The sequence below is a fragment of the Lathyrus oleraceus genome, chromosome 2, assembly GCF_024323335.1.
Source record: "Lathyrus oleraceus cultivar Zhongwan6 chromosome 2, CAAS_Psat_ZW6_1.0, whole genome shotgun sequence".
NCBI lineage: Eukaryota > Viridiplantae > Streptophyta > Magnoliopsida > Fabales > Fabaceae > Lathyrus > Lathyrus oleraceus.
The window spans coordinates 71,614,301-71,630,305 of record NC_066580.1 but is presented as its reverse complement, the minus strand read 5'-3'; the positions used below and the strand labels follow the sequence as shown (position 1 = coordinate 71,630,305).

Sequence of the window (16,005 nt, the reverse complement as noted above, 5' to 3'; positions counted from 1 at the left end):
TGACATGATTGAGTCTAAAATCAGTTTTTTTGTTTGGTCGAGTTCAACAGTATGCAGTAGCCTCCTTTCAATGATATCATCGTAGTTGCCCCGTGACGACAACGTTATTCAGATTGAACTTGAGATTCAAGTCAGTTTTATCTGGATTCTATAGTTGACACCATTGTATTTGTTAAAAATTACAAAATGCGTGTGTGACATCTCTATGCTGGTAGAGATGGTCAGTGACCTTAATATTTTTCAATGGTGTTTGGGACTTGCTCACGGTTGCAAAAGACCTAGAATAACGGTTGAACAATTATTGTTAGGTAGGATGTGATTGCAGGTGAGTTATTTACTACCACAATCCAATACCCGTGGTAGAAAACTGTAAAGCGTGCTACCTATAACCACGATTGTTTTAAATACTCTTGGTGAAAGGTCAGTAACATTTATAATTTTTGCCACATGTTTTGTCGGACTACATTAATGATTTTCATCGTAATATATAATATTAAATATTTTTAACACAACATCAACAACAAGAATAACAACAACGATAACAACAAGAACAAAAATAAGAGAAACAACGACGACGACGACGAGAACAACAATCAAAACAACAACAACAAAATAAATAAATAGAATTGTTAAACAAGATCATTTTACTTGACACAACAACAACTAACGTTGCTAAATTGAATTCGTGTTTTTCATGCCTCGTTCAATTTGAAAAAGAGATGATGGAGTTTCGAAACTCGTTAATGGAAGAAATGATTTTGAGTTTTGTTTATGAAAGAAATTATGTTTTCAAGTTTGCTTTAATGAAGGAATAGTGTTTCGTAAATGGAGGAAGTTTAGAGGCAGAAAATGAATTTTATTTAAGTACATCTAGGGCAAAATGAATGAACTAAGAGTGTTATATATCTTTAAAAAAATAAGAATGTTCCATTTTTCTCCACGGTTGAATTCCAACTGTGATGAAAAGTGGCTTAAAAATAAGTAAAAAAAATAAAAAATATTGGTGTTGAGATTTGAACCCATGATCGGACGTCAATTTTCACCAATGGTTGAAATTCCAACCGTGGTAAAAAGTGACTTAAAAATAAGTAAAAACAAAAAATATTGGTGTTGAGATTTGATGCCATGACCAACAACTTTTCACCACAGTTGGAATTCCAACCATGATTAAAAGTGATATTTTCCTACTTTTAACCACAAATGTTATTAAGGACCATGGTGAAAAGTCTTTTAATAAAATAAGAAAATGCAGGCGCATAAATATCAACTATTACTTCAATTGATTGAATATCCAACATAATAACATGTTACGAAAGTTATATTTTGTAGTAGTATTTCCTTCATTGGTTGGTCCTTTAGATCAATTATGTTAATCCAAATCCAATAAGGTGACTTATTCTCCCGTCAGACTATCAGGTGTTAGCCCTGTGGGCGGCCACTTTTGGGCTACCACGTGCTAGCCATATGGCGGCCAATTTTACCAGGTGGTAGCCCTTTCTATGGGGGGTTATTTTTGGACTTCCATATATTAGCCCTTTATACGAGCGACCACTTTTAGGCTACCCGGTGCTAGCCATTTCTATGGACGACAACTTTTAAGCTATCGAGTTTTATCCTTGTCGACAACTACTTTTGGGATACTAGGTGCTAGCCATTTAGGCGGCCAATTTTGAGCTATCAGGTGGTAGCCCTTTCTATCAGGGCTATTTTTAAACTACCAGGTGCTAGTCTTTTATATGGGCGACCACTTTTGAACTACTAGGTGCTAACCCTTTCTATGGACGATCACTTTTGAGCTACCAAGTATTATCCTTGTCGACGATAATTTTTAGACTACCAATTGCTAGCTAGCCCTTTCTATGGAGGATTACTTTTGAGCTACCAGGTGTTAGTTCATGGGAGATCACTTTTAGGCTATCTCGTGATAGATATTTACATGGGCGACCTCTCTTCCCCTTTCTCTGATGCTAGCTCCTCTTTGGGTGTTCCATCTAAAGGTTCAACAAATTTATATCACTACACAGATGCTCAAGTATGACTGAGGATGCATAACATGCCCTTAGAATATTGAGAGCCAATTACTTTACTTGAAATTGCTCATGATACTAGTACTTATTTATCAACCGATGAATTTATAAGAAAATAATTTAGAAACATTTTGCACATGTAGATAGACTTTAACAGGTTAAATAATCTCCATTATCGTAAATTAGTGGGTCACAAAATTATTTTATATAATGATCATATTACTTTAAAATATTTGTTTTTCAAATAGGTATTCGAACCAAAACTTATTATTATCTTTTTTATTTATCGTTTTATTAAATTATGTAAAATAATCATGTGATTTACATCAATTCCAATTTAATAAAAGATCCAATATAAAATATGTATTATTAAATTCATATATTATATCGATGAAATTTAAATATTAAAAAATAGAAAATGTTTATTAATGTAAAATACATTGATATCCACTGTATTCTATCAAATTATATAATTATAAATTATTTGAATGATATAGAAGATTAATAATTTCTTATTTAGTGCAATTTCATTAAATTTATAATTATTTATATAAGCTTATTTTTATTTTTTACATTTGAAGATTGCATTGAATGAATGAACTATAAAATATATTTTTCTTTCTTAATTTTAACAAATATACCATATCTTTTCTATCATATCATAAATACTTAATAGCAATTTAATTTATCATATTTTGATTTAATAAACACAATAATATTATTTTAACATTGATCAATGAAAGTCAAGAATTCTCAGTCAGAAATTTGTGCAATCACCTATTCTATCCTTTACGAGAAAAATTGAATAATTTCCATTTAAATTTGATAATTTTTAAAATATAAAAATTATTTTTCTAAATCGTATCATCAACGTCGAACCATTAAAATAATTGATGAAAAAATTTGATTTTGATGTAACATATTTTTCTATCAATTTTATCTTTAAATAACTTACTTAATAACTTCTATTAAAATCACTATTATCATTTTTCATATAACTTCTTACTATTAATTTCTTATATAATTTTTAATTAAAATTAAAATTAAAAAAAACAATATCATATATATTTTCACGTATGTTTATTAAAAAAACACAGACGGATGTCCGTCCACATCCGTCTGGACGCCGGTACTTTTTAATATGAAATTATATACACATTTCATATAAATAATTTTTAAAAAACCATCAAAAATCAATTAAAAAATTGAACTTATCAACACTAATAAATTAAAAAATATAATCTAATTGTATTCAAACATGTGTTGAAATCATTTCTCACTTTGGTTTTTGGAGAAAATCTATGATAGAAGAAAAACCAACGAGGGATCCATTCCGCTTCAACCGCAACAATGAAATTCCATTAACGCCTTCGCAAACTCCGAATTCAATACTTTCTCATCCATTCATTTTCATCACCATCAATTTTCTCTCTCTTGTTCTCCTCATGTTACCGTTATCGTAACGAACCCAACCACTGCAGTTACAAAACTTCCTTTAATCTCATTCAACAATGGCCACATTCACATACAACTACAAAATGTTCAAATGCTTCAAAAGAAAATACGCTATCACAGAGCAAGCACCGCCGTCCGACGTCAAACAAGTGTTTTCTGAATTCTCCGATGGCGGTTCGTTCATCTCCGCCAAACAGCTCCAACGGTTTTTTCTTGAACACCAAGGCGAAACGGATTGCACCGAAGATGATTCGAAAAAGATCGTTGAAAATGCTCTGCAGTCGCGGAAAGGGAATCAGGATAGCGGTGGCGGAGGTGATGGCGTTTCCGGTACCGGAGAGGGACTCACCGTTGAAGAATTCTTTCAGTTTTTGTCATTTGATGAATTCAATGGTCCTCTGAAATCACAGGTATGTGCTTTTTATTTTTATTTTTATTTTTTTCATTTTATAATTTGATTTCCTAGAAAATGCGGGAAAGTGGAAGAAAAATAATTTTGGTTTTGATTATTAGTAAATTAGTATGGTCAAATTATAACTTTTACATCTTTGTTATAAAGAAAATATCAAGTTTAACGATAATTAATGTGGCTAATTTCAATATGTTTTAGGCCCGTTCTTGACAATAGAAATGACCTGTGATTTACCAGGTACATCATGATATGAATGCTCCTTTGTCACATTATTTCATATACACAGGACACAATTCCTATCTAACTGGGAATCAGCTAAGCAGCGATTGCAGTGATGTTCCAATCATAAAGGCGTTGCAACTAGGCGTCCGAGTAATTGAACTAGATATATGGCCAAATTCAACTAAAGACGACATCGATGTAGTTCATGGAAGGTACTACTGATCCAGATTTCAATCTTTTTATAACTTTTGATGTTGGAATGTTTTGAGATATTCATGATAATGAAAGTTTATAAATATCAGTTTAATTTATGACCTTTTTTTATCTATTGCAGGACACTTACCACTCCTGTCTCACTTCTTCAATGTTTGAAGTCCATAAAAGAATACGCATTCGTTAAATCTCGTTACCCTATCATTATAACTTTAGAAGATCATCTTACTCCAGATCTTCAAGCTAAAGTTGCAGAGGTATTCTTACATTATTGATAGAATCAATTGAATAGTTTTTAAGGTAGTTACAAATTGGTTATGATTAGTAAGTATATTATCACTTACTGCTTATTGTTGAATGTAAACTGTTGATCTATGGTTTAATTTCTGGCAGCAGTATTTATTTATTTATATTTATGTATTAATGTAAGTAAATTGTTGATATTCATAAATCAATAACTTTAAAAAAAGTTAGTGACATTAATCTTTTTAATGGTAGATGACAACTCAAACATTTGGAGATATGCTGTATTTTCCTCAGACAGAACCTATGACAGAATTCCCCTCACCAGAATCCCTAAAAGATCGAATTCTTATATCGACGAAACCACCAAAGGAATATCTTGATACTAGACAATTTAAGGATACCAGTGACAGTGAAAAGGAATTTAGTGAAGAAGGATCTGTGTCACCTGCCCTTAGTGCTGAAGCTGATGACAAAGTGAGCAGAAAGACATAATTATTTTCTTCAAATTTGGTTTATATCTTATATGCTTTGTGTGTTTATGCTATCTTTTTTTATTTGTCCTAATTCGACAGTTTAATGGAAGCGATGTTGATGATGAATGTTTCAATCCTCGCGATAGAAAACCAGACCAACAGAGTGCACCAGAGTACAAACGTTTGATTACAATCCATGCTGGTAAACCCAAGGGTCAAATAAGGGATCATCTAATAGTGGCTGGTAATGTTAAGCGCTTGAGCTTGAGTGAGCAGGAACTCGAAAAAGCTTCTGTGTCTTATGGAGCTGATATTGTTAGGTATTTGTCAAATAGTTTACCCAAATACATCAATACTTCAGATTCGAGGCATGTCTAGTATCCAATATTTCCAATACGACACATACGCATGTGATTATATATACTAACTTTCCTTTTCAAATTTATTATTAGTACCTACATGTCTATGTGAGTGTCTTATCAGTGTCTGATGGTTGCATTTTATGGTTACAGGTTTACACAGAAGAATATTATTCGAGTATATCCAAAGGGAACGCGTGTCACCTCGTCAAATTACAGGCCACATATAGGATGGATGTATGGTGCTCAGATGGTAGCACTTAACATGCAGGTGAGGAAATTTTGATGAAGGCTCTTTTCAGTGAAAAACACTGCTAAAACTACATTGATTTCCTTCATCGCGAATGTTCTATATGAAAAAACTCATGAAGCGGTATTTGTTAATAATCAGCATCAGCATGATCATACTTTCGAACTTTTGTTACCGACATTTTAACATGTGTTTTCTTTATCAGGGGCATGGAAAATCACTCTGGTATATGCAAGGGATGTTTAGCGCAAATGGAGGGTGTGGTTATGTGAAAAAACCTGAGTTTCTTTTGGCAAAAGTTCCGCGCAATGAGTGTTTTGATCCAAAAAGAACTCTGCCAGCAAAGAAGACATTGAAGGTGAGATATTATTATTGGATAATGAAATCAATTAGTTTTGTCATGTGACATGTTTTGAAAATCTCTCTTGTCCACCTATAGGTGAAAGTGTATTTGGGACATGGTTGGAGCACAGATTTTAGCAAAACACACTTTGATACATTCTCTCCTCCGGACTTTTACACAAAGGTGAGTACTTTTCATTGTTTTTAGCACAGAAACTTGTGCTAAAAGACGGTTTTGGTTTGACACTTGTGACTATACATGTAATTATATTCAATAAATTTATTTTCTTAAATTATAACAAGTCTCAACATGTCAACGTTAATGTCGTATGTGTGTCAATGCTTCATATATGAGAAAAGAGAAACAAAGGATGTATTAATTGGCTTTTGAACAATTTATACATTACAGATTTGTATAGTTGGAGTACCAGCTGATAAAATCCATAAGAAGACCAAAATAATTCACGACGATTGGTTTCCGGTTTGGGATGAAGAGTTTGATTTTCCTTTGAGTGTTCCAGAGCTTGCTTTGCTTAGTATAGAAGTAAGAGAGTATGATAAGCATGAAAAAGATGATTTTGGTGGACAAATATGTTTGCCAATTCCTGAGCTAAAATCTGGATTCAGAGCAGTCCCTCTATATGATCAGAAGGGCGAAAAGTTAAAATCTGTAAAGCTTTTGATGCGGTTTCAGTTTACATGAACTACTACAGAGCTTAGCAAGCCATATGGTATGATCTAAGATACTGCTAGGTCGTTTTTCCTTCTGATTATGATTAGTGACTAGGGATATCAAGAAGATTGTTGTAATTTTATAGATTGTTGTAATTTTATATATTATTATGTGATTAACTTTTTGTAAAAAAATTATGGGCTTCAGAAGTTTTATTTATTTACCTTTAAATCAAGTCATCAACATAAGTTGATAAATTTACTTGTTTGGTGATGTCTGATTATAAGTTTACAAATTGAGCGTATGTCCTAAATTAACTCTTTGATAACCGGTAAAAATTGTTTAAATATTAATTTGAAAAAAAGAAGATAAATGAGTTGATGGGTTGACACGTCCATACCTGTTTTATCGAAGGAAGATCAAAAAACGGCAACAGAAGCCACAAGCTACAATTGAGAATTTGATTAGGTATAAGAAATAACTGAACGGGAACTCAACACCGTCCACACCTCAAACGCTAGAGCCACTCACCATGAAACCGCGCAATTGTGGTCCACAAGTGTAATTGTAGCTGCAATATTGCAGATGTTGTTACATCCGCAATCGTATCGAACCGTAATTATCATATAATTTTAAAATCACGTTTATGGCTATATTTGGAACCGCCTCACACAATTTCACTCATGTTTCTTCAAATATTTCATTCAAAAATCAAAATTTTAGAACCCTAGAACTTAATTTACTTTAGATGTGATGAAAAAACTTAACATTGAGCATTTTTCAACATTGTAATTCAAACACCTAATAAAAATTCACACCGCAACGGCCGCAACATGCATCACAACAACTGTAATAACCACCGCAATCACAAACTCGAAACCACAACTGCATTTGTGACCACAACAGCAATTTAAAACCATGTCACTCACCCTCTATTGACTAAGATAATAGTGTTTTTAAGTTGGATGGAGAAAGCATAAGAGATTCTCATGTGTCTATTAAGATACAATTTCCAAACGTGAAATTATCTTTCACATCTTTCACATTAGTAGAAAAACATGAAAAAACGATATCATTTTGGAATTTCCAAATCGACCCCACTACACCATGGTAGATTATAGCCAATCACCCTTCACCCTAGACCTACCTCCTAACAAAGTAAGTATCACAGGGAAAAACAAAGCAGGACCGCAACCACAACCACTTAAAAATTATACACCAAATAAATGTTGTCAAATCACAAGTCATAAACAACTTATAAACAGAGTCAACCATCACCTACACATCAAACACAAAATTCCACTCAAAAACTATGAACACCTTACATCTAAAAAAATTATATTTGGTAGGAACCCTTTCTTAAAGATGTTTTTAGAATAAAACAACCATTATAGAAGGGGTTTGACTATGGATGTAAATGAATATTTATGGGATAGATAATATGATATATGTATATGCTATGTTGGATAAACATGATATATGTATCCGCTCTATATCTGCGAAGGTATCCTCTAAAATTATTTTTTGAAAAAATATGTTTTTAGTTTTTAGTTTCTTTTAAAGACATAACTATTATAACATCCATACAATTCGTTTTTAATTTCACATCAAATTTCATCACTTTAATTTTTTTTTTCTTCTCCAAAACATAATAACATGCAAACATAATATTCATATGTTTTATTTTTAACAAAAACTAGTAAGATACTTGTGTCCTCAGAGATGCGCACGTGTAAATATATTTGATACGATATAAAATATATTTAGTTACATGTGTAAATTTGAAATGAGTTATTTAATTGTAATATAAACAATTATCATATAAACTCAATGGTATTAAATAACCGTACAAAAAGGGAAAAAATGATCTCTAAGATGGAGAAATAAAAAAGAAAATATTGACATTTAAAAATAAGGATTTTGTCTCTCAAATAAAGACAATTATTGATTAAAATAAAATAGGTATTGTGTCGATAGTGACCTGTGAGATGGAAAGTTAGTTGTCTGCACGACTATTGAGTATTATCCAATTTGATACAATATAAAATGTTATATACATGTAAATTTGAAATGAATTATTTACATAATTGTAAAATGAACAATAATCATATGAATTCAATTAATGTTAATTAAAAATACAATAGGTATTGTGTCGATAGCTATCATGTGAGATAGAAAGTTAGATATCTACGTGATTATTGAGTATTATCCAATTTGTAACGGTATAAAATATATTTAAACACATGAGTTACTTAATTGTAAATTAACAATGATCATATAAACTCAATTAATGCTGATTAAAAATAAAATATGTATTGTGTTGATAGTCATCTGTGAGATGGAAAGTTAGTTGTTTGCACGACTATTGAGTATTATCCAATTTGATATGAGATAAAATATAGTTAGACACACATGTAAATTTGAAATGAATTACTTGATTGTAAATTGAACAATAATCATATAAACTCAATTAATATATATATAAACTCAATTAATGTTGATTAAAAATAAAATAAATATTGCGCTGATAGTGACACGTAAGATTGAAAGTTAGTTGTTTGTACGACTATTGAGAATTATTCAATTTCATACGGTATAAAATATATTTAGATACACATGTAAATTTGAAATGAGTTATTTAATTGCAAAATAAACAATAATATTCTTACATTTCATTTTTAACTAAAACAAATTAAAGATATTGTGATCGTGAGTTATGGTAGAAGAGCAAACGACATATGAGTTGGAAGGGAGACATTGATTGGACAGAGGAATGGCGGTACTAGTTAATTGGACAATAGAATTATTGAACAGAATTCCCGAGTATAGAAGAAGTTTAAACATGAAATGGTTAAATATGATTTGTATGGAATGCGGAATTTTTTCTTCAAATAAAACTTTTAAAAAAATACGAGAAGACTAATATTTTAAAAAGATAAAAAGACAGAGTATAATTAACTAATTATATTTAAATAATTTTGGTTTAAATGCACTTTTAGTCCCCGTAGTTTGGGCGTTTTAAACAATTGGTCTCCTATTACAAAACCTGCGATTTTGGTCCCTTAAATTTGATTGCGTTTTGATTTGCATGACCCCTATCCAATTTTAATTATGTGTCAATTCATTAATGACGTGGCAGGTACTATTTGGATATATGTCAGCATTTTCAAATATTTTAATTCTCATCTAGATATTTTAATATAGAAAATATTAAAAAAAACATTTTAGAAATTGAAAAAACAAATTATAAATGACTGAAATAGGAAATAAATTGCCTTTATTTCCTATTTCAGTCATTTATAATTTATTTTTTCAATTTCTAAAATGTTTTTTTTAATATTTTATATATTAAAATATCCAGATGAGAATTAAAATATTTGAAAATGCTGACATGTATCCAAATAGTATCTCCCACGTCATTAATGAGTTGACACATAATTAAAATTGGATGGAGATCATGCAAATTCAAACACAATAAAATTTAAGGGACCAAAATTGTAGGTTTTATAATAGGGAGACTAATTGTTTAAAATGCCCAAACTAGGGGGGTCAAAAGTGCATTTAAGCCAATAATTTTTATAACTTATTAACGGATACGGATATCCGAGGGCACGTGTATCATTAAACCCACATTTTGTCCATTAAAAAATAAGTATTTAAATATCCATTTATTTTATCTAAGGAAATTCATTAAGTTATCCGCCTCATATCCGTGGAGGATTTTATCCATAGATATTTGTGGATACAATTTTTTTTGGCCATCCCTAGGCCCGACTATCCCAAATAAGAGGAATAACATCTTTCTCCAAATTACCCCAAGGAACATGAAAGGTACTACTCTCAAGAAGAGTTGAATAAGCAAAAACGACTAAAAACGCACAATCATATGAATGGTCCCACCACCACCTAACTAAGTTCAGGGAGAGAGACGTATCCTGAATGACTAATAATATATTAGAGACTATTTTTTACCGATAGATAATTTTTTTATCTCTTTAACTTCAAATCTCAAGTTAAATTCTCATTCGTAAAAAATATATATTCTTAATGATTAGAGATGCTAGCATCATACTTATTGTTGTAATTATTAACAACAAATGTTCATAGGTGTTTCTAAAATGATAAGAAAACATGCAAGTGAGTAATGAACAATAAATATATGGGAAATAGTCTCACATATAAAGTATTACTTACTTTGAAAGCCTTTATAAAAAGTTATATTCAACAACTCAATAAAATAGCTAAAGAGGATAGTGTGTCACATGGACAAGTGTGGTGGTCTCAACCCTCATGTCACATGTCTCCTCCATACACCTCACATCCTGCTGCCACTGACAACACCGTTTCCGATTTTGGAACCGGGTCCGGAGGCGTGGGCTTATAGGAGCTAGTGGAGGCTTGTAGGCGGCACTTGAGCACTTAGGCAAGACTCATCGAAATAATCAGGCTACTCGTGGCGCTCCGACTGGCTGGCATTCGGCATGCATGTGGTGGTCAGTCGTTGCTTAAGTTTGTTTTTTATTTCAAAAATAGATAACGCTTCGTAAAACGTTGTAGAATGCACGCGGAAAATGCAACGCTTTCAAAGAGCATTCAACATTCAGCAAAGTGTATAATGGAAAATTTAGGCACATAGGACTTATACATTCTTTTGTGAGAAAAATGATTAAGGATAAAATCATTTCACTCACATATATTTGGCCGATATATAATTTGGATGATCCATTTACTAAACCATTTGTTTTAGATTTAGTAAAGACTACCTCGAGAGGTATGAGATTGAAAATCCATGACTAAGAGTTCCAACAACTGCGACAATCCAATCTGATGTTAACAGAATATTAGCCTCAAGATTCAATGGGTAACAACAAGTCGTTGATTTGAATGTTTGTGCAACATTATGTGATAATGTTGACTATTGCATATTGAGGGTTGAGTTTTTAAACTCTTATGAAGTTCAATGTTAAGAATATGTATCTCAAGAAAAATTAGATACAATGTGAACTTCACCTATGTGAATTTCGAGATGGTGTCGTCTCAAAATGAGAATTGGAGTTTCTCTTACGGAAAAAACCACGAAACAGGAAAAACACATGACCATAAATAATGGTAGGCGAGAGATGTAGGCGAAGAACCATTAAAGAGTGTGTGTAAGGAAACATGGGTCTAATCACAAGGAATAACAGGTTCAAAGAATTGCTACCTAATACTCCGATTATAGTTTTTGTTTTTCTGACTAAGTTCAAATCGAAAGATACTTAATTGTACTAACATTCTTTGTTTCCCTTTTCTGAAATTGGTCTTGTCATTATTAGAACAAATAGAGATTGTCGTAATTAATAACAATAAATGCCCATGGGTGTGTTTCAAAATAACAAGAAAACATGTAATTGAGTAAATGAACAATAAATGCATGAGAGATAGTCTCACGAAGAAAGTATTACTCAATTTGAAAGTCTTTATGAAGAGTTGCATTCATTAACCCAACAAAAGAGAAAAGGATAAAGTACCACATGGACAAGTATAGTGGTCACAAGTCTCATGCCACTTGTATCATTCATACACCCCATCGCCGGTGTCACCAACGGTGAGACCGACTCCAACATCGAGGCCATGGGCGTAGAGGCGCTAGTAGCAGCTTGTAGGAAGCACTCTAGCACTTAGGCATGCCGCATCAGAGCAATTGAACTACTTTTGGAGCTCCGGTAGGTCAGTCTGTAGAGTGAAGACAGAAAAGGCAATATTTCTAAAGTGTTGCACTAGGCGAAAAGATGTAACATTCAACAAAATATGTTGATGTAAAAGTGTGTTCCATCAAGGGTCGCAACCTTGTGAAACAACATTACTTTGACCTATAAATTTAGCATTTCGGATTCAGAAAAACACATTGAAAAAACCTATCATACGAAATTTCAGATTTCATCTTTCTTACATTCAAGTTTTCATATGTCTTATACAAATTTGAGTATAAGATAACTTATTATGTGTATTTTTACATATAGAATTTAAAACATTTTGAAAATACTTAAAATATTATTAAAAAAATGATTTCGTTCGTGATTCAGATCTGAATCCATTCGATTTTTAAAATTTGTCTTAAGGGTGATTCAATTATTCAATCCTATTAATGATAATGGAAATTGGAAGTGCTAGCTAGCTCCACTTTTACGACTCCATTAAAACTACCAAAGTAAGAATGCAAAGCGTTTGTTTCAAGATAAATTATTAAAAGTCTATAGTCATTACCCAACCAAACACATTCATATTTCATTAGTGATGTATTTCTACTTTGTATTAAATGGGTATGGTTTTTGAAAAAAAAAATACACACCATGCATGACATACTGATGCAATGCGTGGTATTCTCTAGCTCTGTCATCATGCTTATAACTAACTTTGAGAAAAGTCAGTCAAACATTTTTGTATCATTTTATAAGTAATATTGTCAACAAAAAAAATCTATATGTATATTCTGTCAAAACTAAACTTTATTTAATCTTTTTATTGATATAATTTTCTTTAGAGAATACTACTACTCCATAACACTTTAAAAACACAAATAGGATATAAAATTTCTCTAGATAAGGTCATAGATGTTGATACTTGGAATGAATAGACCTATTTTTTATTGGGACATAAATGTTTAAATGAATTATAAATGTTTGGTCAATGATCATTAATTTGTGAGCTCGTGGACCCTAAAAACCGACACAGAATTGAAAAATATGGTTTATATTGGATGATGACAAGTCACGATTATCACGTTGATTTTTTAATTAATAATTAAAGATAACATTTTCAATTAAATTAGTATGTTAAGATAACAAAATATAACATGTTTAGAGTTTAACCACTTTGTACTATTATTGAATTCTTTGATCTCAATATAAACAATGAACCAGGTCAACAACGACAAGCATAATTTATAAACTTTGTATTATATAACTCTATATTAACTTTATAAATTAATTTTACCTGCATAAAACTTTTGAAAAATATTTGAAGAAATATCGGATTATTTTGAAAAATCTGATATTTCTTTTAGATATTTGAAAACTGTCGGTAGTTCAAATTTAAAAAGAAAAAAAATTCTTTTATATTATATAAATTTACATCGTAGTGGGTAATTTTGGCATATGGATAATTTTAATTGAGATTGATTATTGTTTGAGACTTGTTTTCCATTTTTCTTTGTCCCACACCTAATATTTCTTGTTGGATTTAAATCCTTCACATTTGATCTCTCGCAAAAAATTATGTCCATGTAGGGGAAGGGTTTAAGTTTATAAGTGAGTATCATGGACTTCTAAATGGGATATCGAGACGTTTTTATGTTGTGGGAAGTAAAGATGTAAGAAATCATGATGAAATGAAAGTGTCAAAAGTATTGAAAGGTAAAACATCAATGTGGGAAATCCTAACGCAAGCACAAAAGACCAGGATGGTAGATAAGGTCAAAACTTTCATTATCTTATGTGGATCCAGTACTTGCAGTATGAAGGATGCAACATATTGTTGGTTTAATTTTGATGTTGATAACACATTATAGTGAAGTCCTCATCAGAAGTGTTGATCAAGGTGTGATGATAAAGTTATGGAGCTTAAAGAATCAAAATGATCAAGTTATATTGATCATTTGCAATTGAAGTGCCTGAAGGTCATCTGGAACAATGATATAGTTGATATGCCTGAAGATCAAGAGATTAAGATATCAAAGCTTTGTTGTTATGATTAATTTATGATCAAGTGATGGTGTTTGAAGATCAAAGTGTCATCAATTGTGATGATCAAGTTATGTTACTTGGAGATCAAGATTATCTATGTTTATCTCTAGAGGACAACACCTTATATCAAGCAGCATTTTGTCAAGTCGGTGAAGATCTCTAATCAATCAGTTTCTCTGATGATATTTTTTATCTTAAAAAGTTATCTCAAGCTTCATCAGAAGAAGATTCAAGGTTCTAGTGAAGTGAAAAAGTCAAAGATAATGTGACAATGAATCAAAAACTTCAAATATGTGAAAGAGAAAAAGTTTGAAAGCTCGTCGAGTCTGGGTTAAGTGATTAGTATCTATAAAGGTGTAAGACTAACTTTCAGCTTTACTAAGGCAAATTAGACACACTTTCAAACATTTGAAAAACTTCTCTTTTTATGAAAATAACTATAAAATATTTTTGCGCCTAGCTAATTGGCTAATAACTCAAAAATTCTTTATAAAGGCTTTTTAGACTGTTTAATCACTTAACCCTTAGGCATAAACGATTATTCCATTTTGTAATGCATCATAATCAACTATTATGGTTAATAGTCGACTAGTAACGACTCTTTAGAAAACCTTCTATTTTTTGACTTGATAATCGATTATAGGATGTACATAGTATCAGCCTTTAAAAGCCCATTGATTGTTTTCATATTTTAGCCATCTTTCATCCTAGAAATAGAGGGTTCATTCCTCATTTATAACACACAAGAAAATATATTTGAGATACCTCTCTCTCTCTCTCTCTCTCTCTCTCTCTCTCTCTCTCTCTACATTTGCTTTGGTGCTTTTGAGAGTAAAATCATTATTTTTGTGAGGTGTTCTTGGTCTGGTGTAGGGAAATTATTGTGATTTTTCATTGGGAGAAAATTTGTTATGGTTATGAGCTAAATCAAGTTAAAAGTTATTGTTTGGTTATTAAGTTAAACCAAGTAAAACCTTTGTTTGGTTGGGGAGGTCTCCATAGTTAAAAATATCAATCGGCTCATGAGCTTAGCCTATTGTTAAAAGCTCTTAGTTGGTTGTGGAGGTCTATGTAGTTAAAACTCTGTGTTGGTTAGTAAGTTATCCATTGTAAAACTTTAATCCTTGTATAAAGAGGTTTGTGGGAAAAGCTTATCAAAAGCTCTCATCATAGTGGAAACTCTCAAGAAGGAATTCTTGAGAAGAGGAGTAGGTCACTTCATTAGACTGAACCTCTATAATTCTCTGGTGTTTCTGTCTCATCTCTTATCTATTTACTTTCCAGTTATTTATCTCTCATGCATTCCCATTTTCTTATTTTCGCTACTTTTACTTTATTTATTTTTCTTAAAAGCTTTTTATACTCTGATTTTGTGAAAGTTTTTTATTTGAATTTATCAGATCCACGGAATCCCCCCCCCCTCTCTCCCCATTTTGTATTTGGAGTCTCATGTCCAACATCTTATGCCTTAGAGATAAATTATTGAGGGAAGTCATAGAGGAGAAAACCATAACATAAATGTGGGTCAAACTTGAATCATTGTATACAACCAAGTAATTAACTCATATGTTGTGTCTCAAAAATAACTTTATTCATTTTTGTAGATTGG

General features: G+C 31.4%; 1 protein-coding gene across 1 annotated transcript; it reads left to right on the top strand.

Annotated features, from left to right (window-relative positions):
• The first annotated feature begins 3,301 nt into the window (after positions 1 to 3,301).
• On the top strand, positions 3,302 to 6,907 carry LOC127118159 (phosphoinositide phospholipase C 6). Its single transcript, XM_051048312.1, has 9 exons — positions 3,302 to 3,892; positions 4,132 to 4,328; positions 4,451 to 4,586; positions 4,828 to 5,049; positions 5,148 to 5,368; positions 5,561 to 5,678; positions 5,863 to 6,015; positions 6,097 to 6,183; positions 6,409 to 6,907. The coding sequence occupies exons 1-9, from the start codon at positions 3,539 to 3,541 to the stop codon at positions 6,700 to 6,702; spliced, it is 1,782 nt and encodes a 593-aa protein (XP_050904269.1). The 5' UTR covers positions 3,302 to 3,538; the 3' UTR covers positions 6,703 to 6,907.
• Positions 6,908 to 16,005: the final 9,098 nt, after the last annotated feature.